Source organism: Furipterus horrens, unplaced genomic scaffold, assembly GCF_987537825.1.
Source record: "Furipterus horrens unplaced genomic scaffold, mFurHor1.1.pri manual_scaffold_9, whole genome shotgun sequence".
NCBI classification, from domain to species: Eukaryota; Metazoa; Chordata; class Mammalia; order Chiroptera; family Furipteridae; genus Furipterus; species Furipterus horrens.
Window position 1 is genome coordinate 63,405,233 of NW_028327179.1, and position 27,485 is coordinate 63,432,717.

The window sequence follows — 27,485 nt, forward strand, 5'->3', positions numbered from 1 at the left end:
CCTAGGATAAGTTCCAGAACAATTCCATTAGACATACCCACCTTTCATCTGATGAAGTAGGCTGAGAAGGGTCCCAAGGTTAAACACGCCTTCCAGAGCCTGTGCTTTTAACCCACTGGCCTATGCTTAGAAATACTTTTAGATATATTTAAAGGAAATACCAGTTGTTAAGTGTTACAAAGCTTTTTATATTCTTAACTGTTCCTAAAATCAAAAGAAGCATCGCAAGTCTGAGGAATAGCAAGGAGAGGGTTAAGGAATCTGTTTGGTTTTATAAGCAATTTAGAGAAAAAGTGAAACGTTGCTGGTCATATGAATTAATACCATACAAAGAATGGAGAGCTCGTTTTATTTTCTTAGGGAACAGACAGGAATCAATATTAAATATTATGAACTAAATGACTTAAATTGGGCCTGCCAACTTACGAGTAGATGCCAAAGGAACTTGGCTTGAATTAATAAAAAGGGGTCAGTAGGGAGTTTTATCTCACTGTTGCTTAGAGGTGCATTTGGGGACTCTCATGCTTAGATTTACTTGTAATTTAGGTAACTGTCCACCAACTGGATATGGATAGTTGAATGGTTTTCTTTTTGTTTGTCTTGTTTAAATTAAGTGCCTCAGACTTTTTTTCATGTTTACCACTAAACCCCAGAGTACTGTTTTTCATAAGGTGAGAAAGTCTTGATAGAATTTCACTGATTCATTTCAGCAGGTGTTTTAAGAAAAACTTCTGTTTGTATTTTTTAAAATTGCTTTATGTATGAGCTTTAGTAAAACTTAATAGCTAACATTTTCTGGTAAATGTATTGAATGTTAATATTCTAAATTACGAGTATGTCTGTTTGCATATCACTGTTGATTGTAAAGGAGAATGATATCTGTAAATAGTTATTTAGAAGCTAAAATCTGATTCTGAATCTCCATGTTTTATTTTGTAGGACCAGCATTAGCTGTCCAAGGTCCAAATATATTTACAGAACCAACAAATGATGCTAATGGAAATAAAATTTCCAGCCTTTTGGATAGTATCTTTTGGATGGCAGCACCCAAAAATAGACGCAGTATTGAAGTTAACCGCTGTAGGAGAAGAAATCCTCAGAAGCTTATTAAAATTAAGGTAATATGTTGATTTTTGTGGGTGTGCTTTTTCTCATGACTACCACTGCATATCCTCCTGGTATATTCATATAACCTATGGGTAAATTATTCTCAGATTTTATAAGTCTACTTTCTTCTGGCCTAAATATAAAATGCAGTATTCTGAGTATGTATGTCTACTATCTTGTAGCCTGATTAGTAGGAACTCTTTGAAGAAGGGAATTGGAGTCTGCACAGAGGACTGGGTTGTGAAGACCCTGAATGACTTTTTAACTGTGAGCTGTGCCAGTCCTGAGCTATGTAACTTTGAACCATATATGAGTAAACATCTTAATTGTGGCAGAACCTCAAATTAAAATTAGAAGCAGTAGTTATAATAGATCTTGGGTTTTACTGGCCTTTACATTTTTATTATGTTTGTCACTGTGACCGGTAAAATACTGTGAAGGAAAATCCTTAGATTAGTAATATTAAAAATAGCTAACATCTCCTAAAAGCCTGTGATATGTCTAAGATATGAATTATCTGATCAAATTCTAACAATAGCCCTCCAAAGTAAATATTGCTTTCATCATTTTTAGGATGAAGAAACTGAGGCAAAAAGAATTTACCTGTGGTCACAAACTGTTAAGTGGTGGAGCCAGGATTTGAGCCCTGGCAGTCTAATTTTTTAGCTGAAATTCTACTCTTTAAACTTGTGTGTTTGTTCTGTCCTCAGGCAATTCCAGATCTCTACTCTCTTCATTGGATACATGGATATACTCTCTTCATTGATATAGTAAACAAAAAGTATAGTTGTTTATTACCTTTGATCTGTTAATTTATGGCTTTAATAGCCATATTTAAATTACTGGAATTTCCACAGCAGCAGCACACAGTGCATATAAACTTCAGAACATTAAACTGAACCTTAGAACTTAATGAAGCTAAGAAGTATTACTGAGTCAAAGTTGGATCTAGATTTAAAATCTGGAACTCAAAAATATTCATTAATTACAACAACAGTAATTCATACAATTGGGTGAGAAAATTTAAGGAATAAGATCTTGATCCAGTCTGTTGTGATTTCCCTGACTATGTGTTCTTTCTGAGGGAAAAGAAGACCTCTTATCCTGTGCATTCATTGTCTTCATTGAACTGTTTTCTGCTACATATATTATCCTGCATGCATGGTTTAGTTATTAAATTTATTGGAGTGGATTAGCTAATAAGTTTCACCTGTACAATTCTATAACCATTATCTGTATATTGCATTGTGTTTTCACCACCCCAAATTAAGTCTTCTTCCATCACCATGAATTTGACTTACTTTACCCTCTTCTACTTTCCATACCCCCTTTCCCTCTGCTAACCATCATACTATTGTGTGTGCTAATGAGTTGTTTTGTTTGTTGCTTTCTGTTTTATATCCCACATGTAAGTGAAGTCATATAATTCTTTTTCCTGCTGACTTACTGCCTTAGCATGATATTCCCAAGATTCAAATGGCGATATTTTTTTTATTTCTTATGGATCAGTAGTAGTTCATTATGTATATGTATCACATCTCCAGTCATCTGTCAAAAGGAACCTGTTTTCATGTTTTGGCCACCATAGATAATGCTATAATAAACGTAGGGGTGTATATACACCTTTACAAATCTTTTTTGAAATTTTTCAGTTGATAATCCAAAAGAGGGCTTGCCTGGGTCATATGGTAGCTCGATTCTTAAGTTTTTGAGGAATATCCATACTGTTTTCCATAATGGTTATACCAATTTACATTTCCACTAGCAGTGTATGAGGGTCCCTTTTTCCCCCTATCCTTTCCAACATTTGTTATTTCCTGTCTTATTGATAATAGCCATCTTAACAGGTGTGAGGTGCTATCTCATTGATTTGCTTTTCTCTTACCACTAATGAAGTTGAGCGTCATTTTAAAAATCTGTTGGCCATTTGTATGTCTTACTGAGAGAAGTGTCTGTTCAGGTCCTCTGCCCATTTTTTAATTGATTGTGGTTTTTTTTGTTTAGTTGCATGAGTTATTTTTATATTTTGCATATTAGTCTCTTATCAGAGGTATTGTTTGCAAATATTTTCTCCCATTCAGTTGGTTGCCTTTTTGTTTTGTTGGCAGTTTCTTTTGGTGTGCAGTTTTTAGTTTGATATAGTCCCATTCGTTTATTTTTATTTCTACTTCTTGCCTTTGGGGTCAAATTTATAAAATCCTCTCTTGAGATCAAGATCCATACGTTTAGTACCTATACTTTCTTCTATGTATTTTACTGCTCCACATCTTATATTTAGGTCTTTGATCCATTTTAAGTTAATTTTTGTGTATGGTATCAAATAGCATTCTGTTCTTTTGCATGTGACTTTCCAATTTTCCCAGCACCATTTATTGAAGAGGCTTTTTTCTCCATTGTATATATTTGACTCCTTTGTCAAAAATTAGTTTCATGTGTGCGGGTGTGGGTGTGTATTTACTTATGGATTCTCAGTTCTTTTCCATTGATCTATGTGTCTGTTTTCGTCCAACTATTTTGATTATTACAGCTTTGTAGTATGATTTGAAATCAGGGAGTGTGATACCTCAGGCTTTGTTCTTTTTATCCCAGGATTACTTTGGCTCTTTGGGATCTTTCATGGTTCCCTACACATTTGATGATTTTTAAAAATTCTATTTCTTTAAAAACATGCCATTGGGATTTTGAAAGGGATTGCATTAAAGCTGTATAAAGCTTTAGGTGATATGGCCATTTTAACTGTTGATTATTCCAACCCATGAACATGGAATATTTTTCCATTTCTTTGTGTCTTCTTCAATTTCTTTCAGCAGTGTCTTACAGTTTTCAGTATAGAGGATCTTCACTCCCTGTTAAATTTATTCCTAGGTATTTTTTGTTGCAATTGCAAATGGAATTTTTTCCCTGAGATTTCATTGTTTTTAAAAAACATTTTATTGATTATGCTATTACGGTAGTACCAATTCTTCCCCTTTTGCCTCCCTCCACCCAGTACCCCAATTTCCTCTGGCAACCCCCCTCCACACACTTAGTTCGTGTCCACGGGTCATGCATATAAGTTCTTTGGCTTCTTCATTCGCTATACTATTCTTAACACCCCTCTGTCTGTTTTGTACCTACCAATTAAGCTTCTTAATCCACACGTGTTTTACCCCTTCTCCTCCTTCCTCCTCCCAGCTGATAACCTTCCAAATGATCTCCACATCTATGATTCTGTTCCTGTTCTGGTTGTTTGCTTAGTTTGTTTTTTTAGATTCAGTTGTTGATAATTGTGAATTTCTTGCCATTCTTATGTTCATAGTTTTGATCTTCTTTTTCTTAAATAAGTCTCTTTAACATTTCATGTAATAATGGCTTGGTGGTGACAGACTCCTTTAGCTTTACCTTGTTTGGGAAGCACTTTTATCTGCCCTTCCATTCTAAATGATAGCTTTGGTGGATAGAGTAATCTAGGTTGTAGGTCCTTGCTTTTCATCATTTTGAATACTTCTTGCCAGTCCCTTCTGGCCTGCAAAGTTTATTTTGCGATATCAGCTGATAGTCTTATGGGAACTCCTTTGTAGATAACTCTTTGCTTTTTTCTTGCTGCTTTTAAGATTCTCTCTTTAACCTTTGGCATTTTAATCATGACATGTCTTGCTTTGTTTTTCTCTGGGTCCAAGTTATTTGGGACTCTGTGCTTCCTAGACTTGTATGTCATTTTCTTAGACCAAATTAGGGAAGTTTTCTTTCATTAGTTTTCAAGTAAGTTTTTGATTTCTTGCTCTTCCTCTTCTCCTAGCATCCATATGATTCAGATGTTGGCAAATTTGGAGATGTGCCAGAAGTTTATAATCCTTTCCTCATTTTTTTGAATTCTTATTTCTTTTTGTTGTGGTTGAAAGTTTACCTCTTCCTTATGTTCAAAATCATTGATTTGAATCCTGGCTTCCTTCCCTTCTCTGTTGGTTTCCTGTGGGTTATTTGTTACTTCACTTAGTGTAACCTTAATTTCTTCCTTTAATTTTTTTTGCCATACTCAAGGAGTTCTCTTGAGCATCTTGATAGCCAATGTTTTGAACTTTGCGTCTAATACATTGGCTATCTCCATTTCATTTTTTTTTTTTTCCTGTTCTTTGATCTGGGCCATATTTATTTGTCTCCTCAGTTTACAGCTTTCAAGCACACAATTCTACAACACATCCTTTGTATACCGTACTACTCTGTGTTCATGTCCCAGGGCAAGTCTTTGGCTATCACCATTTATCTGCCTTATACCCTTCTCCACCCCTCCACCTCCCCCTGGAAATCACCACACTGTTGTCCATGTCCACTTTTCTTTTTTTACCTTTTTGCTCAATCCATCTACCCTCCCTCCTGATAGCTGTCATTCTACTCTCTATCCAGGAGTCTGTCACTATTTTGCTCATAAGTTCATTTTCATTTGAAGGGTAAGTTTTCCTTCTTTTTAACAGCCAAATAGTATTTTATTGTTTAAATGTACCACAGCTTTTTCCCCTACTCACTTACTGATGGACACTTGGGCTACTTCCAAATCTTAGCTATCATAAATAACACTGCAGTGAACATAGGGGTACACACATTATCCTGAATTAATATTTTGAGTACCATCAGATCAGTTCCCAGTAGTGGAATTGCTGGGTCATAGGCAGTTCTATTTTTAATTTTTTGAGGTAATTCCATCCTGCTTTTCACAATGGCTGCACCAATCTGCACTTCCACCAACAGTGCTTGAGGGTTCCCTTTTCTGCAAATCAACACCAACATTTGTTGTTTCTTGATTTACTCATGATAGCCATTCTGACAGGTATGAGGTGATACTCGTTGTGGAATCTTTACAGTTCTCTATATACAGTATTGTGTAATTTGCAAATAATAACAGTTATACTTCTTCCTTTTGGATGCCTTTTATTTTTCTTATCTGATTGCTGTGGCTAGAAATTCCCATATCATGTTGAATAAGAGTGGTGAAAGTGATCATTTCTGTCTTGTTCTTGATCTTTAGGGGAAGGCTTGTAGGGTTTGCCCATTAAGTATGATGTTGGTGTTGGTTTGTCATGTATGACATTTATTACGTTGAGATGTGATTCTGTGTTTCCGCTTTGCTGAGTTTTTCTCATAAATGGTTGCTTGTTTTCTGCATCATGTGGTTTATATCCTTCATTTTATTTATGTGGTGTATCATGTTTGTTTTGTAGTTCTTGTACCAACTTTGCATCCCTAGAAAAAAATGGTACTTGATCATGGTACGTGATCTTTTTAATGTACTGCTGGATCCAGTTTGCTATTACTTTGTTGAGGATTTTAGCATCTGTATTCATCAGGAATATTGGCTTATAATTTTCTTCCTTTGTAGTGTCTTTACCAGTTTAGAAATTAGGTTAATTCTGGCCTCATAAAACGAGCTTAAGAATCTTTCCACCTCTTGGATTTTTTAAAATAGTTTCAGAAGGATAGGTCTTAGTTCTTCTCTGAATGTTTGGTAAAATTTGCATGTGATGCCATTTGGTTCAGGGCTTTTGTTTGTTGGGAGTTTTTTGGTTGCTGCTTCAGTTCCACTAGTTGTAATCTGTCTGTTCAAATTCTCTGATTCAGTTTTGGAAGATTGTATATTTCTAGTAATTTTCCCATTTTTTCCAGATTGTTCAATTTGTTAGTGTTCATAATATTTTCTTATAATCCTTTGTATTTCTTTGGTGTCAGTTATTCTCCTTTTTCATTTCTGATTTAATTTATTTGGGTCCTCTTTTTCTGATGAGTCTGCTTAAAGGTTTGTCAATCTTATTTATCTTTTCAAAGAACCAGCTGTTGGATTTGTTACCAAGCAAAAGGGGGTTCTTTCACATGGCACATTGGTGTAAAACTCAACAATCAGTGTTGAGGAAAACAGGTCTTTACAATATTCATATTGACCTGGGGAGGGCTGTGAGCACTTCAGCTCAGAGCCTTGTTCTTCCCTGGGACTCAGCACTTCCCTTGCTCCCCAAAAGGCTATAAGCCAAAACCATGCCCAGAATTCCCCATTTCTTATTTGTTAGCCCTCTTCTTCAGGATCTGGGGTACAATGTAATCAGCCTCCTATTAATAGTGTGTGCCATGTTGCACTGGATCATGATGAAATTCAGGTTATAACAAGAGTCCTTTTCACATGTCCCAAGTTTTAAAAGTCCAAAAGTCCAGGTCTGCAAAGTGGAGTCCTTGGCAGCTTGGAGTCTGCTGAAGTCTGCATGATTAAAGCAGCAGCATGCCAGCCTTTTTACTAGCCCAGACTGCATGTCCCCCCCTTCCTTTCTTTCAGACTGCATGGCTCTGTACCCTTTTATAACTGCATAGTTTTTCTCTATCTCCTTGCAAACTGTGTGACTTTCTTCTTACCTCCTTGCAAACCACATGGTTTTCTCTCTACCTTCTTAATGGCTGCCACCTTATTTTTAAATTTCTGACCGCAGCCTGTGATGCAGTGGCCAGGGTAACCAGTTCTGGCAAGTAGCGGAACCTTGCACAGGCCCTGTAAGCTCTTTTGTCACCATTCTATGGCCAAAACCCCTAGCATCTCAGTAGCACCTTGGAAGGCCATGGTCATTAACATAACTAAGACACTAGCTACCCACCATAGATATGCAAAGGTATCTTTTAATAAAAATGGCTGTGCTCCACTGAGTCCCATCCCCCATTCCCCAAACCATGGGCTGTGGGGAATTTTTGGGGACCCCTTTTTTCACCCTGTAACAATTCCTCCCCTTTCAGATTTAAGACCCTTTATAATCGTATAAAGGACAGTGGGTGGAGATGTGATGCTCCTCTAGCTGCTTCAAGTTGGACATGGCCATTGTCCTTTCTACCCTTGAATCCAGGGATCCCTAATAGAGTTCGGGGTGTGGAGGGGAGGGTGGCCTTCCCATGTGGGGAAGTATTTTGCAGAATCCAGGTCAGTTGGCTTTCTTCCCAGGAGTGGCATGCTTGGTGTCCAAGGGCTGGCACTGATGAACAAGCTAGCATTCTTGTTGTATTTTGGGGGTAACATATTTGGCAACAGGGTTAAAAGGCATACCTAGAACCATAACCACTAAGTGACAAAGGCAGGGACAATTTTTTAATGTTTCACATTAGGAAAAAATGACTTATCTGGAGGAAGGTGTGCAAGGCATGTCACACCTTTCCAAAGCCTTTTCTGCCCACTACATTTAGCTTGGGCTGAGGGAAATATTTTAGGATCCCTCCCCTGCCACCTTCAGACCTCTGGGCCCTTTCTGTCCAAGCCATTAATAAATAAAGGGAACCAGTTTTAAAGTGAAGTCCACAGACCACCCCATACTTCACCAACCCAATCACTTAGTTCAGCCAAATTGTTGAGTCTCAGGAGGCAGCGAAGCAGATGCGCTTCTTAAGTGAGGCCTATATTACAGACGGTCACACAGGTAGGCTTGTGCTCTATGAAAACAAGGAAGGACACGCATGTTAGTTCATATAACACAACCCACAAACCAGTCTGTGAGACTGTCTTTTTGGGAAAACGTTCAGTTGCAAGGCATTTCACACATTCTTCTTTCCTGTAAATAGATCATCTCTGATGATGTTGCGAATCCAGTTTTACTTTTAAATGAAAACAAACTAAGGACAGCTGCACTAGTCTATAGTCCACCACTAAGCATTGTGGTTTTCCTTGGATCATGATTTTTTCTTTTCAAGATTAACCATCCTTGTCATTAAAGAGAATTCATTAAGTCCAGTTTTATTTTCATTTGTTCATTTGCAAAGACACGACAAGAGCAGCAGTTGATTACATATGATCTTTTAAGTTTACTTTGCTGGAACTTAACACAAGAAACCTTTAGATTTGACTTTTTTGTCTGTCCTTTAGGACACAGAAGCTGAACCACACACTTGCCACCTGGCCTGGCCTATGAACACCTGTTTCTTTCAAGTCCCTTAGGTTTTCAATTGTGTCTTAAGGTTCCTTTTTAGCCATCTTTTAGGAAGGCAACCTTGATTCTTGCCCTGGAAAGATCGCCACGAATTGTACAACCAACTAAGGTACAGTATCAGGCTCTTTTCCTTGTGAGTTTTCATTACTTCTGAGTCAATTCCAGTTCCCAGGGGCTCTTTGGTAACAACCAGAACCCAGACTTGCCTCCTTTAGGCATGACATCCCAGTCAAAGTCTTGGTTGACAAATTCACCATTCGCAACTGATTTTACTGGTTTTATGCAAAGAAACCTTATGTCATTACTTATTCCTTCAGAATGCCAAATTCTGGAGGAATTGGGTAGGGAGAAAAATATAAAAGTGTGAAGGAAAATTCTTGTTCTTCAAATATTCACTAAAATTGCATCTCCATGCCTTATACCTTCCATTGCTAAAACCATATCATTTCTTTTTAAAACTTTTACAAACTTTCTAACGAAACTTCTATATACCTTTCACCAACTTTTTTCATTTACATGCCTTATACTTTTCCTGGGGAACCAAAATATTCCTTTGAGAGCATAAACAGAGCAATAATTCAAAACACAGAAAGCTAGGCACTCTCACCAGTATTTACTGGCCTCCTATAGAGATGTGCTCTTTCACCCACAGCTGACATACTCATTAGCATTCCCTGGCCCCTTACTTCAATGGCAGAGGTACCCTCTTGCCTACCAGTTCACCGACTGGTCTCTTGGCAAAGGCATGCCCTTTTACCAGTTTACAGATGACCTGTCCTAGGTCTCTTTGGCCAAAAACAGATACAGAGAATTCCAAAACAGAACAAAATTCAGAACAGTAAAATTTGAAACATCATATTTCCATAAAATTTAGAATCCAAGTAGCTGAGATTTCCTTTTCCCAGGTTTAAAAACTTTCGTAACGGTTTCCATTTATTTTTACAGCTTTTCACAGAACTTCTGCAACGTTCACAGACTTTCTAAATACCTTTTACTTTTTCAGATTTAACTATAACCCACTTCCAATCCATGTTCTTTTTTACACTGTGAAGGACTATATTCAAACTCAGTATCTGGCAAAGGAAATATTGCCATCCTTTGTTGGGGTTCACTGTAAACAAAGCACGTCACCTGAAGAGCGCGCCTAACCCACCATTTTGCCCACTTCAAATATGGTGGCACCCTCCCATGCAGTAACTTAAAAGATGGCAGCACCCTTGAATACCACCCACAAGATGGTGGAGCACCCACATGACTCATTCTTCATTGGCAGAACACTCATGTGGTATACCAAAAATGGCAGCACGCCCATGCTGCTCAGTGTTTGATCCTCAACATGCATACGAGTTAAGCTCACAGAGCCTAGGGGTTCCCTTCCTTCCCAAACCTGTTTTCTTATACCATTGTGGCGTTCTTGGCTACTGGCGCCTTGAGCTGGAGTTCAGGGCAGTTCCCTGAGACTGGGAAGTTCTTGCAGCCATGCTCCACATGGGTATGGGATCTGACTACAGGTTCCATTAGTCCCATCTGAATCAACAAAACTTACTGAGGAAAAGGGGTTTTTTCATGTGGTACCCTGGTGTAAAACCCAACAATTAGTGTTGAGGAAAACAGGATTTTATTTACAATATTCCAACCTGGGTCAGGTGAGCTGTGAGCACTTCAGCTCAGCCCTGTTCTCCCATGAGACCCAGCACTATCCTCGCTCCCAAAAAGGCTATAAGCTAAAATCATGCACAGAAGCTCCCCATTCCTTGTCAGCTCTTTTCTTCAGGATCCGGGCTATGATGTCATTAGCCTTCTTGTAATAGTCCAGGATGTCATCAGCTTCCTTACAATAGTTCAGGAAAGCATATGCCGTGTTTCACTGGATTACGGTGAAGTTCAGTAAAGGCACAAGTCGCAAGAGAGTCTCCACATTTCCCAAGTTTTAGAAGTCCAAAAGTCCAGTTCTGCAAGGCAGGAGTTTTGGGCGGCTTTGGAATCCACTTAATTAGGATTAAAGCAGCAGTATGCCAGCTTTCTTCATAGCCCAGGCCACATGGCTGATTATTCCTATGAACTACATAGCTGCTCCTTCTCTCAGACCAAGTGGCCCTTTCTCTTAACCTTCTTAAAATCCACATGGTTCTTTTTGCCTTTTTTTAAACCACATGGCTTTCTCTCTACCTCCTTACAAAACATGCGGCTTTCTTCCTACCTCCTTGCAAATGGCTGCCGCCTTATTTTTAAAGTTTTTGCTGTGGCCTGTGATGCAGTGGGTGTGGTAACTGGTTGTTGACATTAGCAGAACCTTGTACAGGCCCCATAAGCTCTTATCTCATCATTTTATGGCCAAAACCCTTCCCATCTCCTTGGTGCCTGGGAGCCCATGGCCATTTGCATAACTAAGACTGGCTACCCACCATAGATATGCAAAGGCATCTTTTAGGAAAAATGGCTGTGCTCTATTGAGCTCCGTCCACCATTCCACAAACCACAGGTTGTGGGAATTTTTGGAAACCCCCTTTTTACCTTTCTGTAACAGATTCATTGATCTTTTGTATTGTATTTTTTACATTCAATTTTGTTTATTTCTGCTCTGATCTTTTATTTCTATTTCCTTTTTTCTACTCACTTTGGGCTTTTTTTTTTTTTCAAGGTCCTTTTAGTATAAAGTGGGATTGTTTGTTTGAGCTATTTTTTATTTCTTGAAAGAATTTGTAATAGTATGAATTTTCCTTAGGATTGCTTCCCTGTGTACCACTGGTTTTGAGTTGTTGGGTTCTCATTTTTATTTGTTTCAAAGTACCTTTGATTTCTTCCTTGATTTTTTTTAAAAAAAGATTTTGTTCATTTTCTGAGAGAGGAGCAGAGAGGGAGAAAGAAAGGAAGAGATACATTGATTGGCTGCCTCCTGCATGTACCCATCTGGAAGCCTGGTCCGAAATCCAGGCATGTGTCCTGACCAGAAATCAAACTGGTGACCCTTTGATTCACAGGCCGGCATTCAATCTACTGAGCCACACCAGCCAGTGCTGATTTCTTCCTTGATCTTATTGTTAACCAATTCATTGTTGTTTAGCCTCCAGTATTGTGTGTTTTTTAGTTTTCTTGTGTGGATTTTTTGTTTTAGAGCATTATTGTCAGAAAGATGCTTGATACGATTTCAGTCTTCTTAAATTTATTGAGACTGTTTTATGTCCTAACGTGGTCAGTCCTAGGAAATGTTCGATGTGCACTTGAAAAGAAAGTATATTCTGCTGCTTTGAGGTGAAATGCTTTGAAGATAATCAATTAAATCCATCTGATCTAATGTGTCCTATAAGGCCGCCATTTCCTTGTTGATATTCTGTGTGGAAGCTCTGTCCATTGATGCCATTGAGATGTTAAAATCCCCTAGTATGACTATATTATTGTCAGTCTCTCCCTTTATATTGATTATTGTTTGCTTTATATATATTTAGGTGCTCTTAGGTCATCTGCATAAATGTTTACATGGGTTGAATTCTCTTCTTGGATTGCTCCCATTTGTAGTGTCCTTTGTCTCTTACTGTATAACCTTTTATTTTTAGTCTGTTTTATAAGATACAAGTATTGCTACCGCAGCTTTTTATTTCATTCTATTTGCATGAAATATCTTTTTTTCATCCCTTTATTTTGATCTGTGTGTATCTTTTATTATGAGGTGATATCATATTTATTGCTCTTGTTTTCTTATCCACTCGTTACCCTGTCTTTTGATTGGAGCATTTAAGGCATTTACATTTAAAGTGATTATAAATAGTTGCATATTTATTGCCATTTTGTTCTGTTAACTATGTTCCTCTTTTGTTTTATATTATTTATTTATTTATTCTTTTCAAAGCAGGTCTTACAGCATTTATGTAATACTGGTTTGGTGATAACAAACTCCTTCAGCTTTTTCTTGTCTGGGAAGCTCTTTATTTCTCCTTCAACTTAAATGATAGCCTTGCTGGGTAAAGTAGTCTTGGCTGTAGATCCTTCCTTTTCATCACTTTGAATATTTCATGCCAATCCCTTCGGGCCTGAAATGTTTTTGTTGAGAAATCAGCTGACAGTCTTATGGGAGCTCCATTGTAGGAAACTGTCTTTCTCCTGTGGTTTTTATGATTCCCTTTAACCAATGCTAATTTAATTGTGATGTGCCTTATGGGCATTTCTGGGTTTATCTTGTTTGGGATTCTCTGACTTCTGGGTTTGTGTGTCTTTTTTCCTTCACCAGGTTAGAGAAGTTTTTAGTCATTCTTCCTTCAAATTGGTTCTCAATCCCTTGTTCTCTCTCTTCACCTTCTGGCACCCCTATGATTTGGTAATTATTATGCTTCATGTTGTCTCAAAGGTCCCTTAAACTATCCTTTTTTAAAAAATTCTTTTTTCATTTTGCTCCTCTGATTGGTTGTTTTTTTCTACCTTGTCTTCCAGATTGCTGATTCTATTCTCTTCTTTATCCAACCTACTCTTTATTTATTTCCACTGTATTTTTCTTTTCAAATATTGTATTCTGCATTTCTGGTTGGTCCTTTTTTATGATTTTTATGTCCTTTTTTATGTTATTGAGCATAGTATAACCATGGCTTTGAAGCCTATATCTGATAAATTGCTTCCCTCCATTTTATATAACATTTTTTTGAAGACTTCTTCTGTTCTTTCATTTGGGACATGTTTCTTTCTCTCTCCATGTTTGTTGACACTTTATATTTGTTTCTATCTATTAGATAGGTCTGCTATGACTCCTATTCTTGTTGGGGTTGCCTTATGTAATAGGTATTTTGTGGGACCCAGTGATGCAGTCTCCTTGATTACCTGTGCTGGGTGCTCCAGGAGTGGCCCTTTTGTGGGTTATGTGCTCCCCCCTGATGTAACTGTGTCTTGATTGCTATTGGCATGTTTATTCAGGTGATTCAGCTTCAGGCTGGCCAACTATGTGGCTCACCCCCGACCATAGTGTGTGAGCTGCTATGCAAGTGCTAACCACAGAATCAGAATTTGGCTCAGCAGGGTTTGGTATCTACTGAGATATCTGGATATGCGGCTTGTGAAGCTTATTGGATCTTGTTCTGGTGCTTTCTGAAGCTTGCCACTGGATGTGTTGCTCTGGGCCTCTATGGAGAGACTGTGGTGCAGGTTAATATAAAATACTGCCTGTTGATGGCCATTGGCAACCTATTTGGAGCTAGCTACAAGCAAGCTATAGTTTGTGCCTGTACCGCGCGTGCATGCACACAGGAAGGACCAAGCTGCATGCCAAGGCTGGATTTTACCAACACTGGGCTTAGGGGAACGTCAGCAAAAGTGTCAAGGCACCCCAACAAGGTCCACCTCCATCTGCTGGCTTCCTGTTAAGCTCAGTCGTGAAAGAGTCTCTCGATGTATCCTTCAGTAGGGTGTAAACTGCCTAAGGGTGGAGTCATGGTTTTCCCTCAGGCTGATACTGTCAGTGTGGGGTGGTCCACCCAAGAAAGGTGGTATCTGCATTATGGGAGAATGTCCCAGTACGGGGCTTCTAGTAGCTGTCCCTTCAGCTCCCTCCCCAGAACCACAAACCACAGACTCACCTCACAAAGCTCTAGTTTGCTCTGCCCTCTCTCCACCAGAGCACAGGGTGAGTGACTGCAAATAAAATTTTATGCATTGACCCTTTAAGAGGGTGCATGTTTCTCTAGCAGACTCTTGCGGCTCCCTTGCAGAAAGAGACCCCGCTACTTTTCTCAGCCAAATATTATGTGGGCACATCTTCCTGACTCTGGTGCTCTGGGCTGGGGAGCCTGGCTAGAACCCATTCCTGAAGCTGAGATATGTCTCCTGAATCTCAGCTGCCACACTGCCTGTGGGAGAATGCCAGCTCTTCATGTCTCCAACCTTCCTGCCACTCTGATGTGCTTCTTTTTCCTTTTTTTAGTATATTTTATTGATTATATTGTAACAATAGTTCCAATTTTTTCCCCTTTCATCCCCTCTGCCCAGCAATCCCACCCCACCAGTCCATGCACATGGGTTGTGCATACAAGTTCTCTGGCTTCTTCCTTGCCTATATTATTATTATCTTTTAAACAATTTTTTATAACAATAAAAAATAACAGTTCCTCACTCTCAGACTGAAGACCCTTAATAATCTTATAGAGGACAGGGGCGATGGTCTCATACTCCTCTATAACTGCTTCAAGCTGGGCATGGTCATCGTCCTACCTACCCTTGGGTCCAGAAATCCGTAATAAGAGTTGGGATGTGGAGGGGAGGGTGGCCTTCCCACATGGAGAAGGATCTTGCAGACTTCAGGTTGGTTGGCCATCCCTGGACAACAGCGTGATTGGTTTAACAGACTGGAGTCCTTGTTGTATTCTGGGGGCAACAGATCTGGCAACGGGGTTAAAATACATCATTCAATCCATAACCACTAGATGACAAAAGGCAGGTATTAATTTTTCAGTGTCCCACGTTATGGGAAAAAAGGGCTTCTTTGGAAGAAGGTGTGCCAGGCATGCCACACCTGTCCAAAACCCTTTTGCCCACCATACTTAGTTTGGGTTGAGGGAAATATTTGAGGTTTCCCCCTCTCAGACCTCTGGGTCCTTTCCGTCCAAGCCATTAGGATAGAAAAGAGAAACCAGTTTTAAGGTGAAGCACACATAGCACCCCATTCTTCACCAACCCAGGCACTTAATTCAGCCAAACCGTTGAGTCTCAGGAGGCAGTGGTGCAGACAAGATTAAGTGAGGTCTTTACGTACAGACAGTCACTCAGGTAATGAGATCCTAGGCTTATGCACTTAGAAAACAGAAAACACATGTTAATTTATGCAACATAACCCATAAACCAGTCTCTAAATCTGTAAGACTGTCTTATTGGAAAGACATCCAGTTGCAAGGTATTTGACATTCTTGCCTGTAAATTAAGCATCTTTGATGATGCCACAGACATAGTTTAACTTTCTAATGAAAACAAACTTTGAAGACAATTTTCTGCACTACTTTATAGTCTACCACTGAGCATTGTAATTTTCCTTGAATCACTATTTTTCTCCTTAAGATTACCCTCCTTGTCATTAAAGGGACTGCATCGGGTTCATTTTTAATTTATCCTGTTCATTTGCATAAACACAACAAGAGCAACAAATGATCACCTATGATCTTTAAGTCTGCTTAGCTGGAACTTACACAAGGAACATTTAGGGTGACCTTCAGTCTGCCCTTCAGGACACAGAAGCTGAGCCACATACCTGGCATTCAGCCTTGCCTGTAAACACCTATCTTTTCCAAGTCCTTTAGGTTTTCCATTGTGCCTTAAGGTCCCTTCTAACCATCTTTCAGAAAAGCAACCATCATTCCTTCCCTGGAAAGATTGCCATGGACTGCACATCCAACCTAGGTACCAGGCCTTTTTTCTCATGGGCTTTTATTACCTTCTAAAGTCAATCTTAGTTCCTCCGGGCTTTTTTGTAACAACCAGAGCCCAAGCATGTCTCCTTTAGGCATGACATTCCAGTCAAAGTTTTCGTCAACAAAACCTCTCTAAACAACTGGTCTTATTAGTTTCATGAAAAGAACCTTATGTCATTACTTACTTCTTAGGAATGCCAAATTCTGTAGGGGTCAGGTAGGGAAAAAATATATAGTGTGAAGGAAAATCCTTGTACTTCTAATATTCACTAGAATTGCATTTCCATTCTTTATATATTTTTCCCCCACACTGAAAATTATTTTGTTTGTTTTTCTGTTACATTTGTCCCATTTTATTTCTTCCCCACACTCTACCCACCCCTTCTCCCACAGTCAGTCCCCACCCAGTTGTCCCTGTCCATGGCTCATATATACATGTTCTTCGACTAGACCCTTTCCCTTCTTTCTCCCTTCTCTCCCTCTCCCATTCCCCCTTGTCACTGTTAGTCTACTCCTTGTTTACATACCTCTGGTTCAATTTTGCTAATTTTTTGCGTTATTCATTAGTCTCCTGTAATAGGTGTTAGCATAAGGTATTTTAATTTTGTTGCCTGGCTTCTTTCACTAAGTATAATTCTGTCTAGTTCCATCCACGTTGTTGGCAAATGGTAGAAGTTCCTTCTTTCTTTCTGCTATATAGTACTCCACTGTGTAAGTGTACCTCAGTTTTTTAATCCACTCATCTACAGATGGGCACTTAAGTTGTTTGCAGCATGTGGCTATTGTAAATAGTACTGCTATGAACATAGGCATGCATAGGTTCTTTTGCATTGGTGTTTCAGGATTCTTTGGATATAGTACTAGCAATGGAATTGCTGGTTCAAAACGCAGTTCCATTTTTAGTTTTTTGAGGAAATTCCAAACTGTTTGGCTGCACCAGTCTGCATTCCCACCAACAGTGCACCAGGGATCTCTTTTCTCCGCATGCTCCCCAGCACAAGTTGTTTGTTGATTTGTTGATGATGATCATTCTGACTGTTGTGAGATGGTATCCCATTGTGGTTTTTATTTCCATTTCTCTGATGGCTAGTGATGTTGAGCATTCTTTCATATGTCTAATGACCCTCTGTATGTCCTCTTTGGAGCAGTGTTTGTTCAGGTCCTTTGCCCATTTTTGAATTGGATTGTCTGTCTTCTTGGTGTTGAGTCATATAAGTTCTTTATATATTTTGGAGATCAGTCCCTTGTCTGAGGTATCATTGGCAAATATATTTTCCCATATAGTTGATTTTCTTTTCATCTTGCTGTTTTTTTTTTGTTGTTGTTGTTGAGCAGAAACTCTTCAGTTTGATGTAGTCCCATTTGTTTATTCTTTCCTTTATTTCCCTTGCCTTAGGAGACATATCAGTGAAAATGTTGCTACGCGGGATGTCTGAAATTTTCCTGCCTAGAGGACTAGGACAGTGGTTCTCATCTTTCCTAATGCTGCAACCCTTTAATACAGTTCATCATGTGTGGTCACTCCCAACCATAAAATTATTTTTATTGCTACTTCATAACTGTAATTTTGCTACTGTTATGAATCATAATGTAAATATCTGATATGCAGGATATATTTTCATTGTTACAAATTGAACTTAATTAATATGCAGGATGTATTTTCATTGTTACAAATTGAACTTAATTAAAGCATAATGATTATTCACAAAACATTATGTAATTCTATATGTGTATTCCTATAGTCTTAGGCGACCCCTGTGAAAGGATCATTTGACCCCCAAAGGGGTTGCGACCCACAGGTTGGGAACCGCGACTCTAGGACTTTTATGGTGCCATGGCTTACATTTAAGACTTTGATCCATCTTGAATTTATTCTGATATATGGTGTAAGTTGGTGGTCTATTTTCATTTTTTTGCTTGTCCCTGTCCAGTTCTCCCAACACCATTTGTTGAAGAGGCTCTTCTCACTCCATTTTATCTTCCTTCCCTCTTTGTCAAATATTAGTTGACCATATAGACCTGGGATTATTTCTGGGCTCTCTATTCTGTTCCATTGGTCTATATGTCTGTTCTTATGCCAGTACCAGATTGTTTTGATTACCGTGGCCTTGTAGTATAGCTTGATATCAGGTATTGTGATTGCTCCTACTGTGCTCTTCTTCCTCAAGATTGCTGTGGCTATTCAGGCTTTTTTGGTTCCATATAAATTTTTGAAGTATTTCTTCTAGGTCTTTGAAATATGTCATTGGTATTTTAATAGGGATTGCATTGAATCTATACATTGCTTTGGGTAGTTTGGACATTTTAATAATGTTGATTCTTCCCATCCATGAACATGAAATTTGCTTCCATTTATTTGTTTCTTCCTTAATTTCTTTCTTCGGTGTTATGTAGTTTTCTGAGTACAGGTCTTCTACATCCTTGGTTAAGTTTATTCCTAGGTACTTTATTCTTCTTGTTTCTTTGGTAAATAGGATTTTTTTTTTTTTAGTTTCTGTCTCTAACATTTTGTTCTTGATATACAGAAATGCTTTCAGTTTCTGATTATTAACTTTGTACCCTGCTATTTTGCCAAATTCACTTATTAGGTTGAGTAGTTTTTTCGTGGAGACTATAGGGTTTTCTATGTACATTATCGTGTCATCTGCAAATAATGAGTTTTACTTCCTCTATTCCAATTTGGATGCCTTTTATTTCCCTTTCTTGTCTGATTGCTGTGACTAGAACTTCCAGGACTATTTTGAATAGGAGTGGAGAGAGTGAACATCTTTGCCTTGTTCCTGACCTCAGGGGGAATGGTCTCAGTTTTTGCCCATTGAGTATGATTTGGACTTCAGCTTTCTCATATATGGCCTTTATTATGTTGAGGTATGCTCCCTCTATTCCCATTTTGTTGAGTTTTTTCATCATAAATGGGTTTTGTACGTTAACAAATCCTTTTTCTGCATCTGTTGATATTACTATGTGTTTTTTGTCTTTCATTTTGTTTATGTGGTGTATTATATTTATGATTTGCGAATATTAAATTATCCTTGCATCCCTGGGATGAATCCCACTTGATCGTGGTGTATAATCTTTCTAATGTGTTGCTGGATCTGGTTTGCCAATATTTTGTTGAGGATTTTAGCATCTATGTTCATCAGCGAATTTGACCTGTAGTTTTCTTTTTTTCTTGTGTCTTGACCTGGTTTTGGAATTTAGGTAATATTGGCTTCGTAGAAAGAGTTTGGGATTTTTCCCTCTTCTTGGATTTTGTGGAATAGTCTGAGAAGGATAGAAGTTAGTTTTTTCCTAAATGTGTTGTAAAATTACCTGTGAAGCCATCCGGTCCAGGGCTTTTGTATGCTGGGAGTTTTTTGATTACTGCTTCAATTTCACTGGTTGTTGTTGGTCTTGAGGCTTTCTGCTTCTTGATCCAGTTTTGGAAGATTAGATATTTCCAGAAATTTGTCCATTTCATGTAGGTTATCACATTTCTTGTGATACAGTTGTTTGTAATCATTTCTTACAATCCTTTGTATTTCTGTGATATCAGTTGTGATTTCTCCTCTTTCATTTCTGATTTTATTTATTTGGGTCCTCTTTTTTTCCTGATGAGTCTGGTTAAAGCCTTGTTGATGTTTATCTTTTCAAAGAACCAACTCCTACTTTTGTTCATCTTTGAATTGGTAGTTTAGTCTCTATGTCATTTAAATGTGCTCTGCTCTTGACGATTTCCTTCCTTCTACTTGCTGTGGGCTTTGCTTGTTGTTATTCCTCTAGTTCTTGTAGCTGTAGGGTTAGATTTTTTTATAGAGATTCTTCTGTCCTTAGGTAGGCCTGTATTGCCTTGAACTTTTCTCTCAGGACTGCTTTCGCTGTATCCCATAGGTTTTGGGTTGTTGTGGGTTCTTTATCATTTGTTTCCAGAAACTTTTTGATTTCTTCCTTAATGTCATTGTTAACCCATTCATTATTTAATATCATGTTATTCATTTTCCATCAATTTGGAACATTTTTGAGTTTTTTTCATTGAGGTTGATTTTAATTTTTAAGCCATTGTGGTCTGAGAAGGTGCCTGATATAATTTCAATTTTTTTGAGTTTGTTGAGGTTTATTTTGTGTCCTACCATGTGGTCTATCTTTGAAAAAAGTTCCATGTGCACTTGAAAAGAATGTATAATTTGCTTCTTTGGGGTGAAAAGTTCTATAAATATCAATTAAGTCCATTTGATCTGGAGTGTTGTTCAGTGCCTCACTATCTCTGGTGTTTCTTTGCTTCAAAGATCTGTCCATTGTTGACAATGTGGTGTTAAAGTCCCCTACTATCAGTGTGTCATTGTCTATATCCTTCCTGAAGTCTTTCAAAATTTCCTTACATTGTTCGTTGCATATATCTTTATAAGGGTTATATCTTCTTGATGGATTTTTCCCTTAAATATTATAAAATGTCCTTCTTTGTCTCTTCTTATGGCCTTTTCTGTGAAATCTTTTTTGTGTGATGTAAGTATTGCTACCCCAGCTTTTTGTGTGTGTCAATTTGCTTGAAATACTTTTTTCCATTTCTTCCCTTTCAGTCTGTGTAAATCTTTTGTTTTGAGGTGTGTCTCTTGTAAACAGCATATATGTGGGTCATGTTTTCATATCCATTTCGCTACCCTATGTCTTTTAATTGGAGCATTTAATCCATTTACATTTAAAGTATTATTGATAGGTATTTATTCATTTCCCTTTGTACTTGTGCTCCTCTCCCTCTCTTTTTCTTCTTTTTTGTAAAGCATTCCCTTTAGCTTCTCTTACAATACTGGTTTGGTGGAGATGTATTCTTTTAGTCTTCCTTTGTCTGGGAAACTGCTTATTTCACCTTTCATTTTGAAGAAGAGCCTTGCTGGATAGAGTAGTCTTTGTTGTAGTCCTTTTTTTTTATTGCTTGAAATATTTTTTGCCATTCCCTTCTGGCTTGTAGTGTTTCTGTTGAGAAGTCAGTTGAAAGCCTTATCGAAGCTCCCTTGTATGTTATTCACTGTTTTTCTCTTGCTGCTTTTAGGATTCTTGCTTTGTCTTTGAATGTTGCCATTTTAATTATGATGTGCCTTGGAGTGATTCTTTTTGGATTCATCTTCATTGGGACCCTCTGTGTTTCCTGAATTTGCATGACTTTTTCTCTCATCAGGTTAGGAGAATTTTCTGTCATTTCTTTTTCAATCAGGTTTTCTATCCCTTTTTCCTCCTTCTCTTTCTTATATCCCTATGATTCTAATGTTGTTTAGTCTCATGTTGTCCTGCAGTTCTCTTAAACTTTCTTCATTCTTTTAAAATCTTTTTTCATTTCGTTGTATTGTCTGGGAATTTTTTTTACATTGTCCTCTAATTCAGTGATCCAATCCTCTGCTTTCTTTAGCCCGCGTTTGATTGATTCTACTGTTTTCTTCAATTCAGAAATTTTATTCTTTATTTCTTCCTGGTTCTTATTCATAGTTGCTATGTCCTTTTTTATGCTAGTGTAGTTCTCCGTAAGTTCTTTGTATCTTCCCTGCAATTCTTTGTAGTTTCCTTGGAGTTACTGGTAATTTCCCTGGAGTTTGTTGTAGTTTTCTTTCATATTGTCAAGGTCATTGAGCATTTTTATAATGTTTTTTTTTAATTCTGTGTCTGATATTTGACTTATGTGTATTTCATCTATCTCTCTTTCTGTGGATTCCTCTTTTCCTTCCACTGGGAGGTTGTTTCTGTGTCTCCCCATGTTGAATTCTTCTTGTTTGTTTTTGTTTATTAGATTTGTCTGCTTTCATTTCCTGCTTTCGTAATATGAGATTCTTTATATTTGGGGATTCAGTGGGGTAGTATCTTTGATCTTCTGAGACTGATGCTTTTGCCGTTTGTTTAAGCTGTCTGGTTTTATTTCAGTTACTCTTTGGTGGGTCCTTCCCTCTGGCTAGTTGATTGAGAGTCACTCTGCCCACCTTGTCTTGAGTTCTTTTTTGGAGATGTTGTTAAAACATAAACACACAACCCAGGCAAGAAACCCACACCCTCAAAAATATCCCCCACCCGCAATCCCACTATCAGTAGCAAACGAGCCAGTATTAATACAAATGTAGAGAGGTTAAGACTATTCTATTATAGGAGAGACAGGTAGGATCTGTTTTAAATGAAAGAAAGATGATTTTTGAGAGGGAAATTGATTCAATAATAATAGTAGCAAGTAGGGTCAAGGCTATGTAGAACAGCAAGTAATATTTACATTGTATGTCTAAAAAAGAAGGGAGGAATGCAGAATGAAGTGAGAAAGCGGAAGTGTGTAGTATTAGTTTTATATAGCAGTTATATGCTATATGTTTAGTGTAGAGGGCAGATAAACAAAACAGGCAAACAAAAAACAAACAAACAAATAACATTAAAGAAAAAGGATAGGAGGTATAGAAGGTAGGAAACAGATTAAAGAAAGTTTAAAAAAATAGAAGGAAAGGAAGAGAAAAGGAAGGGGAGGAAGAAAAAGAAAGAAAAGTGAAGGAAAAGAAAAAGAAAGAAAGAAACAGTTTTACTCATTTCAACCTTTGAGTGCAGTCTTCTTTTTTCTGGATCTGCCCCTGGTCAAAATTCCATGGGTTTCAAATCTTTTCTGTTTGGCTGGCTGGCTGTGGGGAGATCCAGCTTGATTCTGGGGTTGCTAGTCTCTTACTCGTGGGCCTACCATTGCTCTGCTGTGAGCCGCATTTAGTTCAGTTCCCTCCTGTGGCACCCTCAGCCTTCCTCAGGCTTGTCTAGCAACATTGTTCTGCTGATGGGCCAGCATGCGCATGCCAGTCATCTCTGCTCTGCCTCCACCTCTGTCTCTATTCGTGAGCTACAGCATTTGTTTGCGTCCCTGCCTATACGCCTGCACACACCACCTGCCAGCCTGGGGTCCCCACCAAGTCTGCAGTTCTGCCACAGTTTTCCCGTATGGGCCCCTCTCCATGGCTCAGAACTGCCCCTTTGTTCGGTAGGGCCCTGGCGCGATCACTCAAAGAGCTGGGTGTGGGTCACCTGCCCACCTGGGGTCCCCTCCGAGTCTGTAGTTCCACCACTGCTTTCCCATATGGGCCCCTCTCAGTGGCTCAAATCTGCCCCTTTGCTTAGTGGGGCCCTGCCGTGAGCACCTAGAGCACAGAGCTTTCAGTCCCGGGTTGCAGCCAAGGGGGTCCCCACCTAGACTCAGTTCATACAGTTTCTCCCAGTCCAGGTTGTTCACTGTCCTCCCACGCCTCCAGCCTTTTCAGCCAAACCCTCTTGCTGACTCCCTGCGAGACTTCGCTGGTCGGTGCGCCCCTGGCAGGGGGAAGTCTCCAAGCAGCTCCTGACTAACGGGTCGGTCAGCAGCTGCCCACCTCAGGTGCGGTATGGCAGACACACCAGTCCAGGAGGCCCAGCGACTCAGCCTGGAGCGTGCGGCCGAACTTTCCGCCCTCCTTCATGCTGCTCTCACACTCCCTTCCCTGTTCACACTGTTTGAAATCCGCTCTCACTCACTTCTCTTTGTGTTTGCACTCCAAGTCCTTTGGTGATGGGAGCAAGCAGACAACACCACTGCCTACTCCGCCACTATCTTCTCGGGTTCTGATGTGCTGCTTTAAATCCTTGATTATAAGACTTCTCTTTAGCTAGTCTTCAGATTGTTATTCAGTATGATCATTTTATAATTTATTTGTAATCGCAGTTTAGTCTTGGGAAGAGGTAAGGTAACTTCTGCCTACTCTGCCACTATCTTGGATTTCTGGCCCTAGTAGAGTTGTTGCTTTTTTATTTTTTTATTAACTAATTAGTTATGTATGGAACAACATTCTAACCAGCTGAGCCATTCCAGAGCTCATTTTCATTTTTACTCTCAAATCTCTCTCTTCTTTCATCTGATTTATTTTTAGATTTCTATCTTCAACATCACTAGTTCTTTTCTATACCTGGTCAGCTTTATTTCCTTGACTCACCATTGTATTTTACATCTCCAGAATTTGTTTGGCTATTTTATTTATACTTTTAATCTTGTTGATAAGTTACTCCTTTTGTTCATGGATTTTATTCCTGAGTTTTCATGGGTTGTTTTTTTTTTTTTTGAAACTTTCATCTTTTAATCTCTGTCATTTATTGCTGGAGATATTTTATTTCCTTCTTAAGTTACCTTGTTACCTTAGTTATTCATTGTATTTAATTGATTATTTCTATGCCTAGGCATTTGTGGAAATAAAATCTGCTTTCTAAAAAAAACATTTGACACCTCACTGTTTAGTAGGTTGATAAGTAGAGGTGTTTCTTTTCCAGTAGGTGTTGCTGAAACATAAGCCACAATTGCATAGCTACCTACCCTCACCCTCCCAGACCTCACCATCAGTCCCCAGTGGACACTGTAGCAATCGACATGTTGATGCCAGCACACACTCTTCACAGCCCTGAGGACTGGAAGGGCAGAAATATTTCTCCCTGAGCAGCAAGCACACACATTAAAACTCAACCCAGTGACAGGGACTGCTGGGGCTTCGGGGAATCTTAACTTGCATTACTGGAGCCTCTGGTATCTCCATGGAGGTGGTGTTGCCTTCACTGTGGAATGACCTGTATTCCTTGCAGAAGTGGGCATTCCTAAATCTGGGTACCATCCCCATGGGGGATTATGGTGAGCAGTGGCCCTCTGGGCTTGTGACAGCTCAGTGCTGCCTCCTGCAACTGTATGCTGCTAACAGTGTTATACTATCTGAGGTTTCCCAGGGGCCCCACCAGGCTCTACTGCAGTGGGTGGAGGGTTGGGTGGGTGGGGAGTGGTCAGTTCCAGCATTTGTGGCCTTGCTGTCCTCCTAGTAATAGTGGCTGTCAGACCTCAGCAGCCACATCTCTGCCCCTGTAGTACTCAGGGCTGCCGAGAGTAGTCACTGTAATCTGACACCTCCACTGCTACAGCATCTGCTGCTTCCACTGTGAGCTCTGGGAGGGTAAGAGGAGGCAGCTGTGCATCCGTGGCTTTCTTTTCTGCCTGTTAATAGCCACTGCCGGACTACAGCTGCCACACTTTTGTTTTGTCTCTGCCCCTTTCACAGGGTTTAACCATAGTGTGTGCTTATTAATTTAGGAGGAATTTTGATTCTACCCCTCTTCTTTAGAGCTCAGAGTATCTGTGCTGTAACCTAACACTTCCCCTGCTACTGAGTCTTCTGGGGCCATAGTGAGCTCTAGGCTGCATCTTTGGTACCTGTACCTGGCCTTCCTTCTTCTTGGAGAGACACCCCCTTCAGATGTCTCAATGCGTGGATCTCTCAGATGTATTTCTGTGTTGAACAGGGAATCCTGTGTTACGTTATTCCTGTCCAATTTATTGAAACTTCGAGGGGAGAGACCTAGCAGTCGTCATGCTGCTATCACTCCTATTTTTTCATATTTCAAACCTGTTTTTAAACACATCAAAAAGTCTCTTTTAAAGTTGTAATTGTCTCATTAAAATTGAATAGACACTATAAAAACTACTAAAATATTCAAGTTGAAACAGGGAAGTTTTACATTAAGGAATAATCAGTGTTCATTTGTTTTAAAAAAAATAGCACCATCTACCAATTTATACTACATAATGGAATTTAAGTTTCACTGTGATGAATCAGGGAAAGCCAGCTTGTAAAGTGTATTTATCTTGTTTTTCTCAAGGTAGACTGAAAGGAAAATTGAATTCCTTTTTATTAGATGCTTTGTATTGGAAGATGGGGGAATAGAGTACTGTTTTACATAACATGACTAGTGTAGTTCAAAGTCAGTGGACCCGAGTTCTAATCCCAGTTTTTCTACTAACTCAAATTCAATGTTGTTTTCCTATTAAAGTGAGGTTGGATTAGATGGTATATGACCTCTCATGCAGCATGAATACTCCCAAGAATATTCAAATATAAGCATCACTCCTGTTCATAATTATTTATTACTTTGCCTCTTCTTAATATGTTTTTGTTTGTTTTTTCATAGAACAACATAGATGTTTGTCCTGAATGTGGTCACCTGAAACAGAAACATGTCCTTTGTGGCTATTGCTATGAGAAGGTGTGCAAGGAGACTGCAGAAATAAGAAGACAGATAGGGAAACAGGAAGGGGGCCCTTTTAAGGCACCTACTGTAGAGACCACATTGCTGTACATGGGAGAAACACCATCTGAACAAGACTGGAAAAAGAGGATCATTGAACGAGGCAGGAAGCGACCATCCTGGTTCACCCAGAATTGACACCAGAGATGTTTGAACATTATAACTTAACATAAAACATTTCTCTTAGAAAAGAGGAAGATTCTTTATTTTTAATGTTTTGTCCCTATTTTAAAATCATCAGTGTAGCTTAAAACATTCTTCATAAGCAGTTAGTTTTATGTGGATAATTTGAAGATATATCAAGAATAAAGTCTGAAAATGTTTATGTAGAGACTCAGTGGATTTACATATCTGTTTCTATTAAAGCTTTTTAAGTACACATTAAATTTTCAGGACAAAGCAATAAAATAATTTAAAATTCATACCAAGAATTATGTGTTTGGCCCTGGTTTTGTGTGTTTGCCAGTGGTTTTTCTTACACAAATACTTTTTAAGTATCACCAGGAAAGAGGTTATTATTTTAATTTTCAATACCTTTTAAAGTATATTTTATCGATTATGTTGTTACAGCAGTCCCAATTTTTTTTCCCTTTGCTCCCCTCCGCCCAGTACCCCCCTTCCCTTTAGTAATCCCACCCTCCTAGTTCATGTCCATGGGTCGTGCATATAAGTTCTTTGGCTACACCCTTTCCTATATCATTATTTTCTAAAATTAATTAATTTTGGGGGGGTACCACCACTCTGTAACAATTTCCCCCTCTCAAACTTAAGACCTTGTATAATCTTATAAAGGACAATGGGCGACAGTCTCATGCTCCTCTAGCTGCCTCAAGCTAGACATGGTTGTCGTCCTACCTACCCTTGGGTCTAGAAATCCCTAATAAGTGCGGGGATGTGGAGAATAGGGTAGCCTTCCCACATGGGGAAGGATCTTGCAGACTCCAGGTCAGTTGGCTGTCCCCAGGTAACGGCATGCTTGGTTTTATAAGCTGGCATCCTTGTTGTA

At 38.9% G+C, this 27,485-nt stretch overlaps 1 protein-coding gene across 1 annotated transcript in view; it reads left to right on the top strand.

The window, feature by feature from the left end:
- Positions 1-26,901, top strand: part of MRPL32 (mitochondrial ribosomal protein L32) — a 28,324-nt gene extending 1,423 nt beyond the window's left edge. Inside the window, exons 2-3 of the mRNA XM_090287381.1 lie at positions 940-1,118; positions 26,363-26,901. Coding sequence (XP_090143507.1) covers positions 940-1,118; positions 26,363-26,617 — 434 coding nt within the window. The 3' untranslated portion in view covers positions 26,618-26,901. The remainder of the gene's footprint in view (positions 1-939; positions 1,119-26,362) is intronic.
- Positions 26,902-27,485: the final 584 nt, after the last annotated feature.